Below are 25,278 nucleotides of genomic sequence, written 5' to 3' on the forward strand. Positions count from 1 at the left end.
AAGTGGCAGCTTGCTGTACTTGAGCAAAAAAGCTCAGGGACAGCACTCAGGCCCAGAGTTCAAGCCCCACTACTGGAAAAAATAATTCTTGTAGTGAAGCATATATAACGCAATTGGACATCTTGGCGTTTGAACCCAGACCCTCACTCTTGGTCAGCTTGCTTGCTGGCTTAGCTGGTGGTCCGTTGCTTGAACCTACAGCCTTGCTCTTTGCTGGTTACTTTGGAGATGGCGTCTCATGGAATCCTCTGCTTGGGCTGGCTTAGAACCACCATCCTCTAGATCATAGCCTCATGAGGAGTTAGGATCTAGGCACCAGCCCCTGGCCCATGGCTGCCACTTCATTTTGAAGTGTACAATTTATTGGTATTGAGCACCTTCAGTGTTGTGTGACCCCCACCACCACTAATTTCTAGAACATCTTCATCATCCCAAACGGAAACTGTACTTACTAGACAAACTCCTTCCTACCAATGTCCATTCTGTTTTTTTTTTTTTGTGTGTGTGTGTGTGTGTGTACCAGCCAGCGCCAGTTCATGCCAGTCCTGAGGCTTGAACTCAGGGCCCAGGCATTGGCCTTGAGCTTTTGGGTTTTTTTTAAACTGAAGGCTAGCATTCTGCCACTTGTTTCAGGGCTGGTTTTGAACCACGTTAATCAGCTCTCAGCCTCCTGAGTGGCTAGGATTATAGGTGTGAGCCACCAGTGTCCTGCCTGTCTCTGATTTTGACCGCTCTAGGGACCCCGTGTAAGTAGGAACCAAGCAGTGTGCCACGCTGTGACTGGCTTGTCATCTTGGCACAGTTACTTGCCCTCAGCGTTCGCCCCTTTACGTAGCAGTGGACACGTGGCGGCCCCGTCTTTAGCTGGCATGAGTGTAAAGTCTTGAGCTCTTGCTTTCCAGTGGGATTGCCTGCACTGTGTTTTAATGTTTTTTAAGCCCTCGATTTTCCAAAGTCTTACTACTTTACATTCTAACCACCAAGTGAACGAGGACCCCAACTTCACTGTGTTGGCTGCTGGGGGTCAAACCCAGGTCTCAGGTGCCCTGGCAGCCTCTTTCCCGCTGTCTTGGAAGTGGCTCCTGGTTTGGGGTGCATTCCTCCTGTGCTCGCCACCATTTACATACCTGTTTCTTGCTCGTTTTGAGTCGTTTTTTTTTTTTGGTATTTTGGTTTTCTAGAAACTGTGGACATCAATCCTTGATCAAATGCGTGGTTTGCTATTTTTTCTTCTGGAGGAGCCCTTTCATTTTGTCTTTTGGTGGCCTAAATTCTGTGTGTGCGTGTGCGCGTGTGCGTGCGTGTGTGCGCGTGTGCGTGCGCGCTTCCGTGTTGACGCGCTCGGGGCAGGAGCGATTCTGCCCGGGTTCCCGGTCCTCAGTGTCAGTTCCGGCCGCGGCCCGCGCCGCTGTGCCCGCTCCAGGCCTGGCTTCTGACCCCCGCTGTCTCCATGGCAGAAATCTCAGCAGATTTTAAGGAGCCCCCGTCGCTTCCCGGGACGAAGTCGCCCCTGACGGTCCAGGCCTCGCCGTGCCAGCAGCTCCCGCAGGCCGCCCTGCCCCCGCCGGGCTCCCCCGCCCTCCCCGGGCGCCTGGAGGACTTCCTGGAGAGCAGCACCGGGCTGCCCCTGCTGAGCGCCGGGCACGAGGGCGCGGAGCCCCTCCCGCTCATCGACGACCTCCACAGCCAGATGCTGAGCAGCCCCGCCATCCTGGACCACCCCCCCTCCCCCATGGACACCTCCGACTTGCACTTTGCCGCCGAGCCCGGCAGCGGCCTGGGCCTGGACCTGGCCGACGGCCACCTGGACAGCATGGACTGGCTGGAGCTGTCCTCGGGCGGCCCCGTGCTCAGCCTGGCGCCCCTCGGCCCCGCCGCCCCCAGCCTCTTCTCCACGGACTTCCTCGACGGCCACGACCTGCAGCTGCACTGGGATTCCTGCTTGTAGCCCCGACTCCCTCCGGACGGGGCGCGGCGGGGTGCTGACAATCCCGCGGGCGGGGCGGAGGAGGAGCCCGCCCCCCCCCCCCCCCAGGGCCTGGCCAGGGCCAGCTTAATTCGACCTCCTTTTCTGAGGTCAGAGGTGCACGTCTGGCCGCGGAGGGCCCGCTCCCCTCTGCTGGGGGACCCCCCCAAGGCGGGCCGACCCCCCAAGTCCCGCGGCCTCGTCCGGTGAAGTGTGGCCACAAGCTTGTGCACACCCAACACGCCCGGACGGGGCAGTGAGCCCGGCCCGCCCCTCACGCGTGCTCGACGTGTGGACGGCGCCGAGGGGCGCGGCGCCCCGGCCGCCACGTTCCACCCGCTGCGCAGGGGCCAGCGCCCCGGCTCCCCGCCGCCCGCCCCGCCCCGCCGCCGGGCCGGTGAGGGAGCTGTGTGAACTTTTTAAAATAAAAAACCAAAACCCGACTCGCCATCTTGCTCCGTCCCGCCTCGGGCCCACCGCGCCGCCACCGCACGGACGGGAGACGGCAGGCACTCAAGAGTTTATTCACTCCGCGAGGGGCGGGAGCCGCGGGCGCAGCCGCCGCCTCCCTCCGCACGCCCCACGCCGCCGCCGCCGCCGCCGCCCTGGCCGGCAGTGTGAGCACAGCGGGGGGCGGGGGGACCCCGAGCCCCACGGCCCAGCCCACGCCGCGCTGGTCCCGGGCAGGCCGAGGCCGGGCGGGGCCGAATCCTGTCTCCCCGTGTGTGTGTGTGTGTGTGTGTGTGTGTGTGTGTGTGTGTGTGTGTGTGTGTGTGTGTGGTGGGGGGCCCCGGAGGCCCGGGCATCAGCCGTCGATGTCCCAGCTGAAGAGGTGGTGCTTCACCAGCATGTCCTGAACGCCCTCCTTCAGCGGCTGCTTCTCCTCCTGCACACAGGCAGCGCCGCGCTCAGCAGGGGCCCCCACCCCCCACCCCGCCCCCCGCCGAGGCAGAGCTGCACGCACCTCTCTCTTGGTGGGCAGCTCCCAGTCCTGGGAGAGGCTGAAGGCAAAGCAGCAGAGGACCCTGGGGAGTGACAGGGAGGCCCTGGTCACCCGGCCTGTCCCCGCCCACATGCTCCTCACTGCCCAATCCTGGGCCCCTGTCCCCGCCCACCTGCCCCCCACTGTCCAATCCTGGGCCTCTCCCCGCCCACCTGCCCCACTGCCCAATCCTGAGCCCCTGTCCCCGTCCACCTGCTCCCTCTGCCCAATCCTGAGCCTCTGTCCCCGCCCACCTGCCCTCACTGCCCAGTCCTGGGCCCCTGTCCCCGCCCACCTCCCTCCCCCCAGTCCTGGGCCGGGAAGAGCCTTCCTCCGGGCACCGGGCTGGTCCTCACCGGAGCTCACACTTGATCTGGACCCAGCCGGGGCTGCGCAGGAAGGACCAGGGCTGGTACCACTTCTCCACGGTGGGCAGGCTGGAGCAGAGAACCTCGAGCCACAGGTGCAGCACCTGCTCACTGGGGACAGGCTGGGAGGAGGGCGGGCCCGGGGCCCGGGCAGCTCCTGACCTGCCTCTGGGGCTCGGGGCACAAGACCAGAGCCTCCCCAGGGCCCCCGCGAGGGCCCCTCCGTCACCCCCTGCACTTACTTGAGCCCCACGCAGATCAGCGAGCGGAGCTTGACGTCCATCTGCGCGTGCGCCGCGTCGTGGCTCACGTTCACGGACTGCACGGCCTGGAGAGGGCGAGGCCGTCACCGGTGCTCAGGCGGCGCCCGGGGAGGGGGCACCGAGGGCGGCCGGGCGGCCCTGCTTACCCGGTAGAGCAGCTCCTCCGGGGTCAGCACTTTGCCGTCTTCATCCAACCTGAGGGGACCAAGGCGCCAGCACTGCGCGGGGTGCGGGCGCGGTGGGGCTCCCCCGGGCGGGGCCTGCCCCGCGGGCGGGCGGGCGAGCGGGCGGGCGGCGGTTACCTGTACGTCTTGCAGAGCACCAGGCGGGAATACACGGAGTCGAAGTCTCGCTCCACCTCGCGGCCCGCGGCCTGCGGTGGACAGGAAGTCAGGGCCGCCGAGGACGCGGGGCTCCCTGCCGGCTGCGGCCCGGGAGCGGGCGGGGCCTGCGGGCGCGACCCACCTCCTCGATGAACAGCCAGGGGTGGCAGGCGCCCCCGAGCAGCGACGGCTTCTTGAGTCCGTGTTCAAGCAGAGCCTTGAGGGCTGGGCAGAGGGTCCCGCGGACGAGGTCTGTGACCCCCTCGGTGACAGAGTCGTCCCCCGCGATGGAGTACTGCCGGCGGGAGCGGGTCTCAGGATCCCCGGCCCCGGCGGGGCGAGGCGGGGGCAGCCCCCCTGGCCCACGCGCTCACCTCCTTGCTCCGCTCGTCGAGGACTTCCACGAACTTGGCTGGAAACCAGCCTGTGGGGGGAGGCGGCCTGGTGGGGGGCGGCGATGGATGCCCCGATGCGCGCCCCCCACCCCAGTGAGCAGAGGGCAGGGAGGGGGGGCCGGGCCGGGGAGGGAGGGCGGGGGGGGCGCGCTCACCTCGCAGGCCGTTCAGCTCGCCCACCCAGCAGTGCTCGTCCTTCTGAGACACGATCTGCGGAGGCGGCAGCGCGGGGCTCAGTGCCGCCCGCCGCCCCCCTCCCCCCTCCCCCCTCCCCCCGCCGCGGCAGGGGAGGGGGCTCGCGTGCGGACCCCCGCGCACCGTGATGATGTCGTTTTTGCGGAAGCCCAGCTCGTCGTCGTCGTGCCGCTCGAAGTCCAGCAGGGCCTTGGCCCGGCGCCGGTGGCTGCGCAGGCAGGCCACGTAGTTCTCGTGGTCCCGCTGGTGGCTCTCCATGCTGTAGTCGGGGGTCAACTCCTGCCGGGGACGGGGAGCCCCGTGGGGAGGCAGGCCTCCGCAGCAGGCTGGCCGGGAGGGGGGGGGGGCCCGACGGGCCTGGGCCGCTTACCATGCTGCAGTTCTTGGGGTCCGTGCACTGGAAATGGCGCGCCACGCGCAGGATGGCCTCGCGCAGGTCCGCCAGCAGCTCCGTCTGCTTGATGTTCTTGGCCTTGAGCGCCTCCAGGTCGTCCTCTCCTGGGGGACAGAGCTGGGGTCGCGGCCCGTCCAGCCCCACGCCAGGAGGGAGGGCGGCGGGCAGGCAGCCTGCGGTGCTCACCGAAAAGCAGGGAGGTGATGGCGGACTTCCTGCGCTGGGTCCTGCGCTTGACGACCTGCAAGGGGGGGGGGGGCAGAACACAGGGTGAGCTCGGGGCTGGGGCGGCCCCACTCCTCGACTGCCCGGCTTGGAGCTGGGTCGCCCGCATGGCCGTGCCAGGCCCGGGGCGCCCTGGGGCGGGGGCCGAGGGCGGCAGGGCCTGGGGAGCCCCCTCTACCTGAGAGAGGCTGGGGGTGGTGCCGGGGCCCCCGAGGGGGCCTTGGTCCGCTATCAGGTAGGCCAGGTGCTTGCGGCGCTGGGTCTCCACCGCCACGGCCGTGAGGGAGCCGGCCAGCCGCATGGCCTCCCCCAGCAGCAGCTCCGCGTCCTCCATCTGCGTCGGGATGTCCGACAGCGTGTTGAAGATGGAGGCCGAGTTCTCGGACTGGATCAGCTCTTCCTCCTGGCCAGGGCGGGCGGGCGGGGCGGGGCGGGGCTGGCACCGTCTCCAGACAGCCTTGGCCGCCGGGCTGGGGAGCCCCGGAGCCGTGCTCGGGGCCCCGGAGAACACGACGCGCAGGCCAGGCGCACACGGGCTCTGCGGGGACCGGGCCCCGACGCCGCCATGTCCGCGCCCCGGGCCCCGGCCTGACCAGGCCGCCAGGGCTGCGAGCCGTCGTGGGGGTGGGGGGTGGGGGGGCGCACCTTGAGGCGCAGCATGCCCAGCGTGGCCTGGAACAGCACCAGGGAGCCGTCGTAGAAGAACAGGTCCCAGATGCGCAGCAGCAGCCGGACGTGCAGCACGCTGGCGAAGGCCGTGAGGAACCAGTGCAGCGTGATCAGGGACAGCTCTGCGGGCGCACACACACCAGGGCCGCTGGGGGCCGGGGCCGGCGCGGGGGCGGGGGGGGGGGTGGGGGCTGAGCCCGCCCGCCCGCCCGCAGCCCCGGGGCCGGGCCTTGCCTATGTCGTGCTCCTGGAGCAGCTGGTCCAGGCGCGGCAGGTACTGCACGATGAGGTGGCGCAGCACCCGCTGGTCCGTCTGGACGCCCAGCAGCGTGGTGCTGAAGTAGGAGGCCGGGAGCAGGTCCTCGATGATGGCGCACATCATCCAGAAGGCGTCCTCCTCCTCCAGGAACAGCAGGAGGCAGGCGGCTACCTGGCGGGGCGGGGCGGCGTGGAGGAGGCCCCGCAGACCCCCCCCACCGGAGCGGCTGCCCTGACCCCCGTGGGCCCCCAGGCCCGGCCCCACACCCCATCCCGCCGCCCTCACCATGCCGGTGCCCTGGCAGTAGCCGATCTCGGGGTAGAGCCAGGCGAGCGCGCGGAGGACTCTGCGCAGGCGCGGCACCCCGATGCTGCTCGTGGAGGCGAAGCAGGCGTTGCTGGGCATGGTCCGCAGCAGGTCCTTCTCGATCTGTGGGGTGCCCGCCCCGCCCCCACGCGCTCGTGAGACGCCCGTTTCCCGAGGGCACCTGGGACCTTGGCGCCCGGCGCGGCCAAGGCCCGAGCCGGCTCGTGCCACCCACCGAGACCCGGATCCCCGTTCTGAGCCCTTCCGGACGCCCCCGCCCCCCCCCCCCCCGCGCCGCCTCCGGGACCCGAGGCCCGGCCAGGGCCTCACCTGCTTGGCGGCGAGGGTCTCGTCGTTGGAGCTGTTCTTCACCATCTCCCGGTACGTCAGCTCCGAGCTCCTCTTCTTCTGCAGCGCCCCCGACAGCCGCATCCACAGCTGGGGAGGAGCGGGGTGGGCAGGGGCTCGCGGCCCGCGGCCCCCCCGGGGTGCCCGGGGCCCCCCGCCGCCCCGCGCGCGCTCTCACCTGCGGCCGCATGCCGTGGGGGATGCCAGCCAGCACCAGGGAGCGGAGCTTGTCGGAGCGCGGCAGGGACACGGCGATCTGGTCCCAGGTGAGGTCCCCCACGTCGTGGTTGTGGGTGAACTCCAGGTGGGCCTGCCACCGCAGCCTCTGCGGGGCGTCTTCCTCGGGGGGCCACCCTGCCGGCCGGCCGCCCCCCGGCTCGGCGCCTTCGGACAGGAGAGCGGAGGGGGAGGAGGCGGCGCCGCACCCCCACCCCGGCCCGAACCCCGAGCCCGGCTGCGCGGAGCTGCCCCGCCTCCTCTCCAGGGGCTCAGGCCTGCACCCCCTCTTCCCAGCCCCCCATTCACTCCAGCCCACACAGCAGCCTCGGTCCCCTGCTCCTGAGCGCCGGCGACGCTGGGGGTTTCGTTCTAAATTCCTCCTTTCCTCTATTTTTTGACTTCTCTAAACGAACATTTTTATTTTACTATCCTGAAGTTCAATCAAGGTTCTCACGACTCCAGGCCGCGTGGGGGACACGCGCGGCTCACCTTCCCTGTCCACTCGGAAGCCAAACTCATCATAGCAGAACTCCAGCGCCTCGCCCGACTCCTCCGGCTAGAAGCAGCGTTAGAGAGGAAGAAGCCCGGACTAGAACCGGCTTCCAGAAAGATCGCCCACGTGGCTGACTGTGAGAGGTCTCCCCAGATCAAAGGCCACCCCGCCACGGTCCTCCGTGACCGCCACCCAGCCTTACCTGCGTGGGCTTGGCCAGGATCTCCTGGGGCCATATGCTCGGAGTCAGGGCTGAGAAGGGGCCACTGGCACAAGGCGTGTGGCTTCCTACAGCCAAGAGGACCAGAGAGAGGACAATCAAGACAAAGCGCCGAGACAGCAGCCAAGCCAGCCCCCCACTCCCCTCCCAGGGGCACAGCTTGAAAGGGAACGGGTGGGAGGGGCAGGGAGTGAGGGTGGGCACGCTACTGGGTAAAGGGGGGCCGGGAAGCAGCGCCCCGGCCAACACAGTGCAAACGGGGCCTGGGGCCTCGTTCCCCCTCAGGCTGGAGACCGGGGCAGAGTCGCTTCCAGTCACTTCCAGCTGCAGTCTGAAGCCTGTCGCGGTCCCATGCTCCTATCTAGATGGTTCCTTACAAAAAGCAGCAGCCAGTGTCCAGCCCTGGAGAAGGCAGGCCCGCTGGTACCTGACATGGTGCCGGGCAGCCTGCCCGAAGCGCGCGGTCCCCGCGTGGGTCACGGCACGGATCCCTGACAGCTACGGCGGGGTGGCTCCCCAGGCCTCCCGGGCTCGGGAACCATCTGCCGGGCAGGAAAGCAAAGGGCGTCGGTCCCTAGCAGCCCGGGCAGGGCGGCCTCCCTCCATTTGCAGACTCAGCCTTTAGTCAGTTCATTGTCCTGTCTTTCCCTCCTCCCCCCCACCCCTATTTTTTTCCCCAGATGACAACTGGGGTAAGAAGAGGGGATTTGGAGGAAAAAGTCTCCAACCCCAAGCATTTTGTCTGAGAGGATGCATTCTCAAGAGGCTACAGGACGAACGTTCTTGGCTCCGGGAGCCAAGCAAGGAGAGTCAGACGTACACCGTCTCAGTGTCTCATAAAATACACTGGGCTGCTCCCCTGCACAGAAATGTGGTTGGTCTGGTGATGCCAGATGTAAACGCAGGGCTTCCAGCACACTAGGTAACACTCCATCACTCGGCCGCACCCCCAACCCAAAGGGCGCACAAGCCTCTCTCGTCTCTACGATGCCAGGGACCGTGCCAGCACCTCACACGCCACGCACGCCCTGCGGAAGGCCGAGTGAGAAAAAAACCCACAAAACAAGGACTCAACAGTAAGACCAACAGCCTGACTAAAAAACAGACAAAAGATCAGAATATACATTTCCTCAAAGAGATGGGCAAAGACAATAGCAAGTCAAAAGATACTGTACGCTGGGCACCTGCGGGTGGCTCACATCTGTAATCCTAGCTACTCAGGAGGCTGAGATCCGAGGATCGCAGTTCAAAGCCAGCCAGGCCGCGAAAGTATGTGAGACTCTTTATCTCCAATAAACTACTTAGAAAAAGCTGGAAGCTGGGCTGTGGCTCAAGTGGTAGAGCTCTAGCCTTGAGCAACAAAGCAGCTCAGGGACAATGCCCAAGCCCAGAGTTCAAGCCCCAAGACTGACAAAAAAGTGATGACAGACAGACAAACAGACAGCATCAAAAAGCTGGAAGTGGAATCGTGGTTCCCAGCCACAGTCCAGGCCCTGAGTTCAAGACTCAGGACTGGCACATACACAGAAAAATAAGAGTCATCAACGAGGGGCATCTCTACTCTTTTCCTGCCTCACGGAAGCTGGCACTAGGCTGTCGTTGACTTCTGTAGCTGGAATGACTGTGGGGGAATAGAAAGGCGCTCTGGCAGGAAGATCTGAGCACCAAGAACCCACCTGGCTGTGCCAGCTACCAGTTCTGGCGCTAGGGATTCTGGGTAAATGACAAGGATCAGATCAGTGTGAAAGGAGGAAGAGAGAGAAATCAAACAACCAGCTCCAGGGAGGAAACATCACCCTTAATAAATAGCGTATGTGGGTGATCTGGGCCCTGGACATTGGAATAAAAGTGATATGAAGTTGCTGACATCACGCCATGGTTCAACATAACGTCAGAGTCGAGGTTACCAGAAACAGTCCTCACTACCCATGACCCCAAAGACAACAATTTGGGTGTTTCTTCTAGAAGGGCAGAAGAAGAGCAAGGAGAGCAGGTGTCTTGGAATGGAGGCAGGGAACTCGTTCTGCGGTGGGGGACAGAGGCGGGACGGCCACCCTCTGCGTGCACGGCTGTGTCCGCCCTCCCGCTCATTCAGCAAGGACCGTGCACTCTGGGCCGGGTTCCAAGGCTGCAACGCAGCAGTGAGAGAGGCCTGGCCGTTACGCTGCAGCAGAGCCAGGCAAGAAGGAAAAGCAGATGGTGAGGACGGCGGTCATAGGAGAAATCACGCAAGGCAGGGTTCAGTGGTCAGAAAATCCGAAGATGACCAGGGAGAGATGAGGTCCTGGGCGGCTGCAGGAAGGGGCCAGGCCGGCGGCCGCAGCAGCTGGGCAGCCAGGGCGGGGCTTGCCCGCGGAGGAAGGAGCAGGGGTTGCGGGAAGCACAGGCACGGCTGAGGGCCTGGGAGAAGGCTCCCCTGCCGACCGGCCAGGAGCTGGACAGCAGAGGGCCCCAGCGGCCACAAGCCCCACCTGCCTGCACACAGAGGCGGCGCCGGCGCTGGGCAGGTGGAAGGCGCGGTGGACTTGGCTCTGGTGGGAGCGTGGAGAAGAGGCACATACGCGTGCGCTCCGCATCGCCACTGCTCCCCCAGGAGGGCGGCGGAGGAGACGCTGCCAAGCTGGGCGGGCAGGTCCTGCTGCCTCCGGTCGTTATGGAAACCTTCCGGAAAGCAGCCATCTGGAGTTGGCAGGAGCTGCGAGCCACGTCACCTCACGCTGGCTGCCTGCTCTCGTCAGAGGGTACAGCGACAGGCTGACCCCTGGACAAAAACCTCAAACTGTTCAGAAGAGGAGGTCAAAGCACAGGCCACAGGTCCTCAGGCCGCCTCCGCGCTGTCCCTCCCTCGGGAGATGTGTGTTCATGGTGCCGTGGCCCCGTGGGTGTGCAGGGTCACGCGCACGCCAGTGAGTCCACCCTTGGCCTCCAGTCCCTGTCCACGCTGCTTGACAACACGGCGAGCCGGCTCCTGTTGGGGTGGCTTTCTGCAGACGTTTCTCTGAGCCACAACTCCACTATCCACTTCTTGATGGGTGCTTGGAGATGAGAGTCTCCTGGACTTTCCTGACCACACTGGCTTTGACCTTTAATCCTCAGATCCCAGCCTCCTGAGTAGCTAAAATTATAGATGTGAGCCACTACTGCTTCTGCCTAAATGATATTTTGTTTGTTTGTTTTTTTTTAGGAAGAATTTATGCAGACACTAAAGTATCTCATAAAATTGAAATGGTTAGACAGCCAAGATGACCTTGATTTTTTATGGTATTTTCTTTGATAAAGTACTTGGGATCAAGACTTTCTCAGATATTTTGATATCTGACTTTATTGGATGAGCATCCCCAATCTAAAATCTGAAGAAATCCAAATCCAAACTTTTTTTTTGCCAGTCCTGGGCCTTGGACTCAAGGCCTGAGCACTGTCCCTGGCTTCTTTTTGCTCAAGGCTAGCACTCTACCACTTGAACCACAGCACCACTTCTGGCCATTTTCTATATATGTGGTGCTGGGGAATTGAACCCAGGGCCTCATGTATACGAGTCAAGCACTCTTGCCACTTGGCCATATTCCCAGCCCTCAAATCCAAACTTTTTTGAGCACTGTGGCACTAAAAGTCATAGACTTCAGAGCATTTTGGACTTCCGTTTAGGATGCTCAATCAATAATTTCAACACAAAAAAAATTGTATACAAATGTTCACAGTAGCATTATTCGTAATTGTCAAAAGAAACGAACCAGGCTGGGAATATAGCCTCGTGGTAGAATGTTTGCCTTGCATACATGAAGCCCTGGGTTTGATTCCTCAGCACCACATATATAGAAAAAGCCAGAAGTGGTGCTGTGGATCAAGTGGTAGAGTGCTAGCTTTGAGAAAAAAGGAGCCAGGGACAGTGCTCAGGCCTTGAATCCAAGCCCCAGAACTGGCAAAAAAAAGAGAAAAAGAACCAATGTCAATCACTTGATGAATGAATAGCAACATGCTCTTCCATAAACAGAATATGACTCAGCATAAAAACCAAAGGAGTCTTAGCTGGGTACCAGTGGCTCACGCCTGCAATCCTAGCTACTCAGGAGGCTGAGATCTGAGGACTGTGGTTCAAAGCCAGGCTGGGCAGAAAAGACTCTTATCTCCAATTAACCCTCAAAAACTGGAAGGAGCACTGTGGTTCAGTGGTAAAGTGCTAGCTTTGAGCAAAAAGAGTTCAGGGGCAGCATCCAGGCCCTGAGTTCAAGCCCCATGACTGAGGGGGGGAAAAGAGCTGGATGTAGTAGCACACACCTCTAACCCAGTACTCATGAGGCTAAGGCAGGAGGATCCTGAGTTTGAGACCATCCTTGGCTCCTTATTGAGTTCAAAGCCATTTTGGTCTAGTGAGATGGAGGCACAGACATGGGAGAGCCCACCTTAAGTCAATTCGTGGTTCGTGTTTCCGTACGGTCAGGTCCTTTGGCATCCTGTATCTGTTCTCATGCTGTTCTCATAAGAATTTCTTATATGATTCGAGGTAAAATTAGACAAAACAAGTAGGGATGTCGTTTTCTTTACAGGGTTATAAGGATAAATAAGCTAAAATTTGAGAAAAATCTTGGTAGGATGCTGCCATCTCTTATTATTCAGCTGGAGACCACATAATTGAAACAGCAAGTGATTTCAGCTGAGTGCCGAACGTTTCATTGGCTTACCTTGTTTCCTTGTGTAAGTATATAAAATACTACTTTAAAAATTAGAGGCTGCACTCGCGCAGTTAGGCTTCATGGCTTCCTGTCTTTCCATGGCGTCTTTCCGCCTCGCGGTGCCCCCCACCCGGCCAGTACACAGTTCTTGCTACCCGCCCCGCCCAGGTGGCTTGCTGTTCCTTTGAAATGGCCCATGTCACCTTCTGTTTCCTCCTGTCATGTTTCCCTCTCTGCCGGGTGAGGGCCCTGAGCTCATGCTGGCATAGCTGAAGCTCATTCTCCAGGGGCAACACGGGCGACACCGGTGACACCCGCCAGCTCCCGAGCCGAGCCGCGCTCCTTGAGCCCTGCCGGCACAGGTTTTCCTCCTGGGCCTGCTCCTCCCTGCCCGCTGCCCTGCACGGTCCTGGGGCAGCGTCTGGAGCTGGCGCATCGTCTAGCCCATGGTTCTGGTTCCTGTCCCTCAGTGACAGAGAGCACTGAGAACTCCCAGTCACCTTCAGAGTCTCAAAGGCTCTGGAAAACCGCCAGTGGAGGTGTTCGCAGCTGCTGCCGCCGCGCCAGCACCGCTCTCCGACGCCAGCGCCGCCTCTCGTTCGCCGAGCTCCAGCCGAAGGAGAGGGGGGGTAAGGCCTCTCTTATACCATGGCTCGTACCAAGCAGACTGCCCACAAGTCCACCGGTGGTAAAGCACCCAGGAAACAACTGGCAACAAAAGCCGCTCGCAAGAGTGCACCCTCCACTGGAGGGGTGAAGAAACCCCATCGTTACAGGCCTGGTACTGTGGCACTTTGTGAAATTAGATGCTACCAGAAGTCCACTGAACTTCTGATTCGCAAGCTCCCTTTCCAGCATCTGGTGCGAGAAATTGCTCAGGACTTCAAAACAGATCTGCGCTTCCAGAGCGCAGCTATTGGTGCTTTGCAGGAGGCAAGTGAGGCCTATCTGGTTGGCCTTTTTGAAGATACCAATCTGTGTGCTATCCATGCCAAACGTGTAACAATTATGCCAAAAGATATCCAGCTAGCACGCCGCATACGTGGAGAACGTGCTTAAGAATCCATTTAAGGGGGCTGGGGATATAGCCTAGTGGCAAGAGTGCCTGCCTCGGATACATGAAGCCCTAGGTTCAATTCCCCAGCACCACATATACAGAAAACGGCCAGAAGCGGCGCTGTGGCTCAAGTGGCAGAGTGCTAGCCTTGAGCGGGAAGAAGCCAGGGACAGTGCTCAGGCCCTGAGTCCAAGGCCCAGGACTGGCAAAAAAAAAAGAATCCATTTAAGAGGGGAAGCCTTTCATTCTCAAAGTTCCCTCCTCCCCCTTTTCTTGTTATCAGTAGTTCTGAATGTTAGATTTTTTTTTTCCTCATGGGGTCAAAAGCTACCTAAGTATATGATTGCCAGTGGAAAAATAGGGGACAGAAATCAGGTTATTGGCAGTTTTTTCCATTTTCATTTGTGTGTGAATTTTTAATATAACTGCAGGGATATAAAGCATTAATGCAAGTCAAAATGTTTCAGTGAACAAGTTTCAGCAGTTCAACTTTATAACAATTATAAATAAACCTGTTAAATTTTTCTGGACAATGCCAGCATTTGGATTTTTTAAAAAATAAGTAAATTTCTTATTGATGGCAACTAAATGGTGTTTGTAGCATTTTTATCATATAGTAGATTCCATCCATTCACTCTACTTTTCTAACTGAGTTATCCTACATGCAAGTACATGTTTTTAATGTTGTCTGTCTTCTGTGCTCTTCCTGTAAGTTTGCTATTAAAATACATTAAACTATAAAAAAAAAAAAAAGGAAGAAAACCGCCAGTGGAGGCCTCTGCCCCAACTCCAGCGTCGGGCCGCTTCTCCTCCCCGGGACAAGCAGCTGGCTTGACAAAATGGCCTGCGGGGCAGGCCTCCTTTCACAGCCGGTCCTGGAGGCCTCTCTGGTCCCTTGCAGGGATGGGTCCTTGCATCTGTATCGCTCTTAACCACCTTCAGCTCTCCCAACTCCGCACTCTTTAACTCTTCCTTACCATCCAGTGACCTAAGTATTGTTCCTGTGTGAAGTGTAAGGTTTGATCTGAAGACATAAAAATTTGTGAATTAAAACTAGAACAAAAGAACCTATGTTGCCAATGGCTTGGGGCTACCCAGTGAACCTGACTGTACGTGGAGAATTAAAGCCAATGAAACTGATAGGGCTTGAGGACATACTGCTTGCTGGTTAATACATTCTGACATTGTAAGAGAGGGAAAAACGTTCTTGAAGGCTTCCTCCACAACTGCCATGAACAGAAGCGCAAACAACCCCACTCGCCACCGCCCCTCTGGCTCAAGCTCCCCGCTTCCCACGGCCCACAGCTGGGTTGCTGTCCCTGCCTTCAGTCAATATTACCTCTGTGACCAGAGAGCCAGCGTTCCTCCAGGCAAGACTTAGGTATGGTTGTGTAATGGTGGAACCCAAGCAAACAGGAGTCTCCCCCAGACTTCACCAAGCCCAGCGAAGCTCCCTCCTTCCTGCCCTGCGGCTCAGAGGAGTCGGATGGGTCCAGCTCTCAGCCATGACCTCTAGGTGCCCACCTGCTTCACCTCCCAGGATCCCCCCAGGGTCATTCCTCCACTCTTCAGCCCCGCAGTACAGTGTGTGTGTGTGTGTGTGTGTGTGTGCGTGCGCGCGCGTGTGTGTGTGTTGAGCAGGAAGGCACACGTGAGACACCTCTGCAATCCTCACCCCCCACCCCCCCGTGCAGGGAGCCACCTGAGCTTCTCCCCTCCCGAGTGAAAGTGAGACAACACACACGGGTTAGCTAAACGCAGCACTCAACACTCAAAACTCAACACTCGGGGGGCTCTGAAAATACACGTCGGAGTTTTAAGGAGAATCAAGCTCCTTAAGGGCTGACTGGAGTGGTTTGATTTATCTGTGCTACTGAAATAGTCAGGCGAAGAGCTCAGCCATCTAAAAAAATCTGCTCCTACTGGATGGATCCCTATCAGGAATCCACCTTCCCCCCCCCCCCCCCCCCCCCGCCCAGAAGCTACAGATCTGCATCCCGCCACCACCCCGAGATTCCCGAGTCCCGACGTTCACTGGGTAGCTCAGGCTGATGCCTGCAAACACGGCAGTGTCTGTATTTTTCACCTCTATTCTAGCCCAGATGGCTCTTTTGTATTTTCTGTTTCTTCTAAGACATTCAGAGACTAAAGTTTAGGCACATTTTGGGGCACCTGAAACACCTCTCGTATTCCATTTCTACAGCCTGTCATTTTTCTGAGCCACTAGAAAAACCTTGCAGGGGGTTTCTGTGCCTCCACACGCTTCTTTGTGCTCAAGGCCAGCACTCTATCACTTGAGCCACAGCGCCACTTCTGGCTTTTTCTGTTTATGTGGTGCTGAGGAATCGAACCCAGGGCTCCATGTGTGCTAGACAAGAGCTCTATCACTAAGCCACATTCCCAGTCCAGAAATGCCACTTTTGTGAAGCTTTGCCTAGGGCTTCTTCCTGCCAGTTACTGTGCACCCCACCCCATTCACCTGGGCGCATCGAGTCTTCCCTCACCAGCTGGAAGCTCCAGGGAGCTGAATCCTCTTTCTCCCTACTACACTGCAGATATTCAATGTGTGCCAGTGACTAAGTTAGCCGCCTGTGTCATGAGGTATTAGTCACCTGCATCATGAGATACCTACATGAATATGTCTTCCAGGCATATCTATATATATCTAATTTTATCATGGTATAGTGAGATTTGACAACTTGTTCTGCTACTTAGCTGTGTGCCCCCTGGGCAATACAATGCCTCATAACTTCAGTTTTCCTGTGACAAGCACCTTCAGAGTAAGCAAAAAAGTATTTACAACCACTGTTGGGTGCTAGTGGTTTACACCTATAATCTAGCTACTCAGGAGGCTGAGAGCTGAGGGTTACAGTTTGAGTGAGCCCAGGCTCACTTATCTCTAATTATGTAACAAAAAAGCTGGAAGTAGAGCTGTGGCTCAAGTGGCACAGCACTAGCCTTGAACAAAAAAAGCTTAGGGGACAGGGCCTAGGCCCTGAGTTCAAGCCCCACAACTGACAAAAAAAAGTAACAAAAAATTACTTTAAAAATAAAATTTATAAAATTGAACTTAAGCCTAGTTAATCCTAAGAGGATGGACCACAAAGTTTATCAGAGTTCAAATAAAGAAAGAGATAACTACAGGTTGCTATGGAAAGACTTCACAACAGAGTCAGCTATTTACTTAATAACTCACTGGGGGAAGTAAAAACTAGAGGAAGTTTGTGGTCCAGGCACGCATCCAGTCAGGAATGGAGACCACATCTCAAAATGACCAGAGCAAAAAAAAAGGGCTGGAAGTACAGCAATAAAGTGCCTGCCTAGCAAGTATGAGGCCCTGAGTTCAAACCCTACCATTGCAAAAACTAAAAAACAAAAAACAAACCACCTCATTGAAGGATACACTCTATCTAAGCACTTACACTCTAAGCACTGCAAGATTGAAGGGCATCACTGAGAGAAGACAACAGTCACCATCCATCTCTGTCATCCATTAGCTGTGTCTACCCCACCATCCAGCTGTCACCCATTAGCTACATCACCCCACCATCCAGCTTGTCATCCATTAGCTGTGTCCACCCCACCATCCAGCTCTGTCATAATTTAGCTGTAGGGGATCAGGACCTTGGATTCCTTAGAAGGTGTTAGTCTCAGCTCCTCATCCTGAAACAGTAGAATCCAAAGAGAAAGGAAAAAGACGGCATCAGTATGTAAGCCAAATTTTTTCTCCTTTAAGTTGCTTCCTAGGTACGTATTTTGTCACAGCAACAAAAATCTAATATAATCCAATTCTTCAGCTTTTCCTCAGTTTTGTACCCGCCCACATATCCTTCGAGTACACTCCTCTATTACATAATTTAAATTATCCAAAGTCAGTGTTGGTGCTTTGTGCTGAGATTCTCTTAACTTCCTGTAACATGACCTGAGGAAATGCTATTTAAAGAAGAGTTAAAATAACTGACTGACTTTACTGTGCTTGGTTAGGGTTTTGTTTTTAATTTTTTCTTTTTTCCGTCTAGAACCTGTTCAAAGAAGGGATTCCTGTTCTGAGTGCTGCTGTGCCCCCAGGATTTTGAATGAGTTTAGAGGAATTCAAGGTTGGCTGGATCTACTGCTTTAGACCTGAGGTGAGACATGGTGGCAAAAACGTGTGGCAGAGGTGGTATTCACTGCATGGCAGCCAAGAAACAGAGAGGACTAACAACAGGAAAGGGCCATGCCCAAGATCTACCCTTCAAAGACACACCCAAGTGAGCCACTTCCTCCTACCTACCCCAACCCACTTGCCACAGTTTCTCCACCCTCCCCCCCCACAATCTACACAGACTTTGGATTCATAATGGATTAATCTATTTGTGATGCCAGAGCCCTCACGATACAATCACTTCCCCAAACCTCTTCTCTGAACACTGCATATACTGGGGATCAACCTTCAAATAGCAGAGCCTTTCTGGGGAACATTTCACACTAAACCATAACTACAGTTCCTTGAAACAAACAGCAGCTTCACTATCTAGAAGACAGATGTCAACTGATGGTTATGATGAAGGAGCTTCCATTCAACCTCAGGTTCAACGGTGTTGGTCTAATGTGAATCATGTTGTGAGCCCACCAACACAGTGGACAGGGATGAACTCTTCCAAAGTGAATTTGAGCTGTGATTCTCAGAAGAATCTGGACTGAATGCTGAACATGCCGAAACAATTTATACACACTAAAGTCTCTTGAAATGGGAGGCCAAACAGTCTAGGGTTGCAATAATCCAGGGTACTTTCTTCACACTTGCTGTACAGCAAATGACCAAATCTGTGCTTCAGTTTCCTATGTGTAAGATGGTTGCTCCTAGGACAAATAAGAGAATATATCTAAAAAAAAAAAAAAAGGAAAAGAAAGGAAATAACCTAACCAGCCCTTTAAGGGGATGGAAGCAGGGCTCTGTTATACAGTGCTAATCAATGAGCGAAACCATCAGATACCAAATTCAAGTCCTGGTCTTGGACAGAAAAAAAAAAAAAGAAAATGTGCAAGATGTTTTGTAAATTATTCCAAGTAACTGTTATCATTAATACTGACTAAATGCATAGTACAGCCATTTTATACAATTTCAAAAATATTCCAAACAACTCTATAAAGTAGGAAATTACAAAACTCTGGAGTCAGACTACCTTGGTTTCAATCCCAACTCCACTCCTGACCTGTGTGACCTTAAACGGGTTACTTAGCATTTTAGCAACTAATTCTCACCTGTAAACAGGCACAGGTTTTATAATAAGAATACATACTGTTAGGACAATTTTAAGCAAATACAAGTAGAATTCTTAGAACAGTGCCAGGAACATACAATAAACATTTCTACATATCAGCAATCAGTATAAGCAGTGATGGTGGTATCTTGCTCATACAAATGAGAAAAATAAGGTATCACAAAGCTATATAACTGGTGTAATTTAAAGTTGGAGAGTTAGGCCTTTGTTTTTGTAGTGTTGAGGACCCATTGAGAGCCTTGTATACACCAGCAAGTGCACTACCTGCCCCTGAAGAGCCAGAAGCTGAACTTTATTGTTAGTGCTCGTAGCTCCTATGCTGTTTCCAACAAGAAAGAAAGAAAGAAAACAAGCAAGCAAACAAACAAGCAAAATGTAAGCTGGGCACCGGCTAGCTAATCAGGTGGCTGAGATCTAAGGATCAAAACTAGCCCAGGCAGGAAAGTCTATGCGACACCTATTTCCAATTAACCAGCAAAAAGCTGTAACTTGAGCTGTAGCGGTAGAGTGCTAGCCTTGAGCAAAAGAAGCTCAGGGACAGCACCCGGGAGTGGCACCAAAAACAAAAATTAGGTTTGGACTTTAACCTATCTTCAAATCATATAAATTAAGGGTATTTACAAATGAAACTCAAACACAAGAAGAAGGAAATGAGTAGGGCACAGCTCAAGTGGTAGAGTATTTGCTTAGCAAGCATGAGGCCCTGGATTCAATCACCCATACTCCAGAAGAAAGAAATGACCTGCTGCCTCATGTCTAGATTGTTAGCTAGAAGGCTAACTAGAATTCAGACAGGCTGGCATAGTCACATAATCTTGTTCAGGAAAAATGGAAGTTTGGGGCCCTAATTGGAAAGGATGTCCTTCCTAAGATTTTACAGAGCCAATATGGCTCAGTGGCCCAGGCTGGCCTTGAACTCCTGATTTATCTGCCTGTCTCATAGCTGGGACTACAAGCATGGGCCATGGCTTGCCTTAAGTTAAAAATAAGATTCGGGGGCTGGGGATATGGCCTAGTGACAAGAGTGCCTGCCTCTCATACATGACACCCTGGGTTCGATTCCCCAGCACCACATATATAGAAAACAGCCAGAAGTGGCGCTGTGGCTCAAGTGGCAGAGTGCTAGCCTTGAGCAAGAAGAAGCCAGGGACAGTGCTCAGGCCCTGAGTCCAAACCCCAGGACTGGCAAAAGAAAAAAAAAAAAGAAAAAAAAGGTTCATAGTAACAAATAGTGCATACAATCTCAATTTTAATACTACTCTTACTGAGAAAGCTATATAATGATGCCAAAGAAGTTAATCTTCCAAAGTAATTTACATCACTAGGAATCACAAGCATAACGTATATGCTGCCAATGCTTAGCAAAAAACTTAGAAAGGCAAGAATGTGTATATAATTGGAGGACTGGCATAATGTTAGGAGTGAAGACACATTTAATGGCTGTGGCTACTGAAGAGATATCACAAAGCAATGAGCCAATTTTCCAAAAAGGAGAGCTGATTAGATGTATAATTCTCAACCAATGGTGTTTGTCCAACTCAGTTCCTAAGCCATGCTGGAAACAGCTCATTTATTCCAGTCACATTCTACTATTGCTAAGACCTACCTTGTGTGTGTTTGGGGGGGGGGAGTGGGCATTCAGCCCCCAAGGACTATCAATCACCTATCAACCACTGCCTTAGGTGACAGAGGTAGCTCACTTTCATAAACTCCCATTGAAGCTGCTATCACTAAGAAGTAAGCCTAGGAACTAGGCTGCTAGACTCCAAAGCCTACACGTTATCTTTCATTGGAGAAAGACGGCTTCTCCCTGAGAGTACACAGGTAAGCATGGAGACCTACAGCCAGGGTTTCTCTGTTAGCAGTCCACAGCCACCTCTCAATGAAGTGTTCTGCCCTCAACTCCCCAGACTAAAGACTACAACCTCTAGTCAGTACTTAATACGCCATATTGATTCCTATCAGCTTCTTTCTCCCTCTCTTTAGTCCCTCAACTCCCTCAGGGGAAGCCTGTCCTGTCCATCTTTCCAACTCTAGAAGATGGACTATGCAGCAGCGATTCAATAAATGGTTGGAGTTTATGAGGGCAGTTCCAAGAGCGGTGAAACTGGAGGCCAGACTAAAACGTGGGAAGCAGTTGGTAGAGGGGAAGAGTTTGCTTTTTAAAAATAAGTCTATAGGGGCTGGGAATATGGCCTAGTGGCAAGAGTGCTTGCCTCATATACATGAAGCCCTCGGTTCGATTCCCCAGCACCACATATATAGAAAATGGCCAGAAGTGGCGCTGTGGCTCAAGTGGCAGAGTGCTAGCCTTGAGCAAAAAGAAGCCAGGGACAGTGCTCAGGCCCTGAGTCCAAGGCCCAGGACTGGCAAAAAAAGAAAAGAAAAGAAAAAAAAAAGTCTATAGCAGATGCCAGTGGTTTACACTTGTAATCCTAGCTTCTTAGGAGGCTGAGATCTAAGGATCATGGTTTGAAGCCAGCCTGGGTATTAACCACAAAAAAGCCAGAAAGGGAATTGTGGCTCAAGTGGTGTTATTGTTCTTGTTCTTGTTGGCTATGGGGTTTGAACTCTGGGCCTGGGTGTTGTCCCTGTTTTCTCACTTAAAACCAGTGCTCTACCACTTTGAGCCATAGCACCACTTCCAGTTTTCTGGTGGTTAATTGGAAATCAAATTCTTATGGACTTTCCTGCCCAGACTGGCTTTGAACAGCTTCCTGAGTAGCTAGGATTACAGGTGTGAGCCCCCAGTGCCTGGCTCCGTGGCTCAATCGGTAGAGCACTAGCATACATGCATACATACATAGGCACAGGCACGCACGCACACACACACACACACACACACACACACAGAATGAGATTTAAAGATTGGAATGAATTTGTTGAATTTATTGATAAGGTTATACAACAGAGTCAAAAGTATAATCCCAGTACTTGGGAAGAGAGGGGCAGGAAGATATCAAATCCAAGGCCAGTCAGGTTACACATAAGACTTAGTAGAAACAGTACGGTTTTACTGTCAGATAAATTTGAATCTGAATGCCTGTTCAGTAACAGTATCTGTGAGAAAATCATTAGTCTCCAGGCTTCAATTTACACATATGTAAACAGAGGATACCGATGGCTGGCAGCAAGAATTACAGAGCTTGCTAAACAAGGCATTCAGTAACCGTCAATGTTTTTATTTCAGGTAGAAACCTCTCCCACCTAACTGGTGCCCAGTCCAGATCTCCTGCCTGTGTGATGGCAAAACAGGATCTCCATTTCTCCTGTGTGTCCCACCCTTTTGTGACAGTCCCATTTCCTGGGGCAGTCTGAGTGAGCTCATGAATGGCTGTTGTGGAAAATTACTGCTGCTTCCAGCTGAGAAGCAGAGACAGTCTGGAGAATAAGCCGATGAAACTGCTGTTGAATCACCAAAGGTACAACAGTTTGGGCATCTGCCAAGATCCTCATTGAGAACTAAGAAGAAAACACACATGACGCAGAATACCGCTTAAGACCTGAAGCCGGCAAGGTGCTCTCACATCTACTCAGGCACTGAAAGATGGCCATTTAATAAAGGGGATGATTATGTCCCTTTACTATCAGGTTCATTTCTGCCAGATACTACCCCAGTTTGGTTTCCCAGCAAAGTGACAAGAGCCAGACGCCTGTAATCAATCCTACCTACTCAGGAGGCTGCGATTCAGAGGATCATAGTCAAAGCCAGTCCAGGAAGAAAACTCTCTATCCCCCAAATAATGAGCAAAAAGCTGGGTTGGAGGAGTGGCTCAAGTGGTAAAGCGCCAGCTAGGCAAGTGCCAGGCACGGAGCTTAAACCCCAGTACCAGCAAAAAATAAAATAAAATAAAATAAGACGGGAGGTTGGGAAGAGGATTTAAGCTGAGCCTAAAGATTATTAATGGTCAAAAAGCTACACTCAGGGTCGGAGGGACAATAAGGTCGGTAACAGAAGCACTGGGCTCCATCCCCGGCACCAAAATAAACCAAGAGCCACGGTCACTAAGGATTATCGAAAGGTAGCAATGACTTGTTCTTAAGAGTCAATTATAAATTAACCACGAAGGACACCCACACGTGGAACCAGACGAAATGCGTTTCTACATTTTAGAGATTAGCAGATAAAGAAAAGTAGGGAAAGGCAGGGAACATAACTACAAAGCGAGCACGCGAGGAAAGTTCAGTTTTCAGTCGCCTGTGTTCCCAGCGCCCTGAGGCCGAGACAGCAGGATTCTCACACTCACACACACTCACACACACACTCTCACACTCACACACACACTCATACACACTCATTTTGTGAGTGTCTGGCTATGTGCTTGAATTTATGAATAAAATACGATTTAAAAACTACTCCGGGACATCTCTACATACTCCACTAAGAATAGAAAGGACCGGTAACTCACGGCCAATTCCGCGTGCAGCCGGGGACGGAGAGGGAGCGCAAAGACTCCGGCCACCCCGGCGGCAAAGCCTCCATTCCACCCTCTACTCAAAGCGGCCAGGACCGGCATCCAGGCGGGAGAAGGGCCGCCCCAACCCCGATTCTAATGGAACCCGGGGCCCCGAGCCGCCTCCTCACCGGGACCGCCGCGCGCGCGTCCCCGGGGCAAACCCGCGCCCGGGCGCCGCTCCCCGCCCGCCCTCCCCACGCCCCACGCCCCACGCCCCACGCTCGGGGCGGAGCGGCCCTGGCTCCGGGCCCCGCACCTGCGCCCCGGGGCGGCGGCCGCCGATGCCCGCCCGGAACCTGGCTGCCCCGGTGCAGGTGCGCACGGCGCCCGCCGGGCCCCAAGCTCCTCACGGGCGCCCTCGGCCGGGGGCAGAGCCTTCCCCCCCGCCCCCCGCGTCGGTGCCCCCCACTCGCCGGTCGCGGGGGGACGCTCCACGCCCGCAGCTCCCGCCCCAGGGGACGGTGCGGGCGCCGGCCCCCGGCACTCACCTGCGCCGCCGCGGCCACCTCAGCGCCAAACCCGGGTCGGGCTCGCGGATCCGCGGCTCTCACCCAGTCAGGGCGCAGCGGCGCCTTTGCGCATGTGTGGATGCCGCGGGGCGCCGCGGGGCGCGCTGGGAGTTGTAGTCTTTGCCGTGGCGCGCCGGGACCTGGCGACCTTGGAGGCGGCCTCGCAGCCCGGGATAACGGGGAGCGAAGCCGCTGTCGGGACCGGCGGCCTCAGCGAGGCCGGGACGCGCCTTCCTCGCGCAGAACCGGCGCTGCGGCGGCCCGGCACACTCCCGCCATGCTCAGGGCCTCGGGGAGCCACCAATTGGTTGGGAGGGTGCCCAAGAAATCCGGTCAGGCACGGAGGATGCGGCGAAGCTTCGAGAGCTTCGGGGACGTCTGCCTTGACGTCTCAGGTCCGAGGAGCCCTGTGCTGTACCGCCGAGGCCCACCCCCAGCCTTCCTCCTGTTTCCTTAGTCACAGGGGAGCTGGATTTGCGGATACAGAGGAGCCACGCTTGGAGAGGTGGAGTCCCGAGTCTTTACCAGAAAGCTGGTAATGGCGAGTGGACTAATGCCCCCACAGACTGGCAGCTTCCAACGAGGGTCTTCAAAGAGCAGGAAACAATCTCACCAGACCAGATCAACTCTAGTGGAGAGGAGAAGAGGGTGCCTTGATGACCAGAGTTGTCAGGAGACACGAGGCAGGCATGGCAGGATGGGAGCAGAGGGAGAGGGGTTAAACGGGGTCACGGTTAGGGGGCAGGGTCACCGGGAGCTTGAGAGTTTAAAGAGTCTTGTGAAGCCTAGCACACAGAAAACAAAGGGGCATGATCCCCCTGATATATGACTGTTAAGATGGGGTGACGGGAGACAGTAGAGACCAGGTCTGTGAAACCAAAAACTGCTTGTCAAATGGTATTTCCCACAGGATTGGGGCAGCGACCCAACAGTATGTAACTAAAACCAAACAATTACTCAACATATAAAGGTCAAAAATTGACCTCTCAGTGGATCACAATAGCCCAAAAGCTATGTATGGACGTTCATATAAGACTACTGTCGACATATTGTCTAATATCGACATTACATTTAAAGCCCTAGGCGAATTTTCTTGGGCTTGGCCACGTGGCTACTGTAGATGTTCTTGGTACATTGTGTATTATATATATGTCTACCTGACCTAGGGAAGGGAAAGAGAAACAGGGTGTAAGATATCACAAGAAATGTATACACTGCCCTACTATGTAACTGTACCCTTTTTGCACAACACCTTGTCAAAAAATTTGTGTTCAATAAATAAATAAGTCTTGTGAGTTGATGGTACAGGTCTGTCAGGTCTGGGAACTTATTCTTTAAGTCCCCTGGCCCCATCTGCTTCCACGAATTCAGGTGCCTGTACCTGGGGGGGCGGGGGTGTTGAGGAAGTGGAATTTCACCAGAAAGTCCTCATCATGTATTATCTTAAGATAACAAGAGGTTAGTGAGGACAAAATGGGCTTCCTTAAGACTCAGTATCCGTTTTGCACCCTTAGCCTCTGGTCAAGGCAGAATCTCTGCCATGGCAAGCAACCACTTAGTACAGTCAGCCTGTCTCCGCACTGACCACACTGAAGTTGATGAACCTTTCTGAGCTCAAGAAGGAAAATGACACTCTGATACCATGTCAGAGCTTACTGTGCAATCTTAGCTCACCTGAACCTTTTGCCACTTAATC

At 55.3% G+C, this 25,278-nt stretch overlaps 3 protein-coding genes across 4 annotated transcripts in view; 2 read left to right on the forward strand and 1 right to left on the reverse strand.

Moving 5' to 3' along the window:
- Positions 1–2,320, forward strand: part of Mrtfa (myocardin related transcription factor A) — a 28,817-nt gene extending 26,497 nt beyond the window's left edge. Inside the window, exon 13 of the mRNA XM_048340279.1 lies at positions 1,458–2,320. Within this exon, the coding sequence (XP_048196236.1) occupies positions 1,458–1,948 (491 nt within the window). The 3' untranslated portion in view covers positions 1,949–2,320. The remainder of the gene's footprint in view (positions 1–1,457) is intronic.
- Positions 2,321–2,732: 412 nt separating this feature from the next.
- On the reverse strand, positions 2,733–23,621 carry Sgsm3 (small G protein signaling modulator 3). 2 transcript variants are annotated; one of them, XM_048354924.1, is made up of 22 exons: positions 23,562–23,614; positions 8,053–8,167; positions 7,608–7,693; positions 7,402–7,468; positions 6,872–7,077; positions 6,676–6,783; positions 6,325–6,468; positions 6,015–6,210; positions 5,757–5,902; positions 5,290–5,514; positions 5,073–5,127; positions 4,863–4,990; positions 4,616–4,771; positions 4,453–4,507; positions 4,277–4,326; positions 4,045–4,197; positions 3,882–3,952; positions 3,726–3,774; positions 3,559–3,644; positions 3,305–3,427; positions 2,931–2,991; positions 2,733–2,852 (listed from the first exon to the last, which is right to left on the reverse strand). In XM_048354924.1, the coding sequence occupies exons 2-22, from the start codon at positions 8,057–8,059 to the stop codon at positions 2,772–2,774; spliced, it is 2,253 nt and encodes a 750-aa protein (XP_048210881.1). In that variant the 5' UTR covers positions 8,060–8,167; positions 23,562–23,614; the 3' UTR covers positions 2,733–2,771. The 2 variants fall into 2 exon arrangements, with proteins under 2 accessions (XP_048210881.1, XP_048210890.1); XM_048354933.1 differs by having other exon boundaries at positions 2,734–2,852; positions 3,305–3,438; positions 23,562–23,621.
- LOC125358081 (histone H3.3A-like) lies at positions 12,914–13,361 on the forward strand. The gene has a single exon (XM_048354944.1). It carries the CDS (start codon positions 12,944–12,946, stop codon positions 13,352–13,354), a length of 411 nt encoding a protein of 136 aa, XP_048210901.1. The 5' UTR covers positions 12,914–12,943; the 3' UTR covers positions 13,355–13,361.
- Positions 23,622–25,278: the final 1,657 nt, after the last annotated feature.

The sequence above is a fragment of the Perognathus longimembris genome, chromosome 1, assembly GCF_023159225.1.
Source record: "Perognathus longimembris pacificus isolate PPM17 chromosome 1, ASM2315922v1, whole genome shotgun sequence".
NCBI lineage: Eukaryota > Metazoa > Chordata > Mammalia > Rodentia > Heteromyidae > Perognathus > Perognathus longimembris.

Coding starts and splice junctions, on each gene's coding strand:
- Sgsm3 (XM_048354924.1), bottom strand. Junction 3,953..4,044: donor CCTGGCTGTTCATCGAGGAG/GTGGGTCGCGCC, acceptor TGTCCACCGCAG/GCCGCGGGCCGCGAGGTGGA. Junction 2,992..3,304: donor CAGATCAAGTGTGAGCTCCG/GTGAGGACCAGC, acceptor GTCACTCCCCAG/GGTCCTCTGCTGCTTTGCCT.
- LOC125358081 (XM_048354944.1), top strand. CDS start 12,944: ATGGCTCGTACCAAGCAGACTGCCCACAAGTCCACCGGTGGTAAAGCA.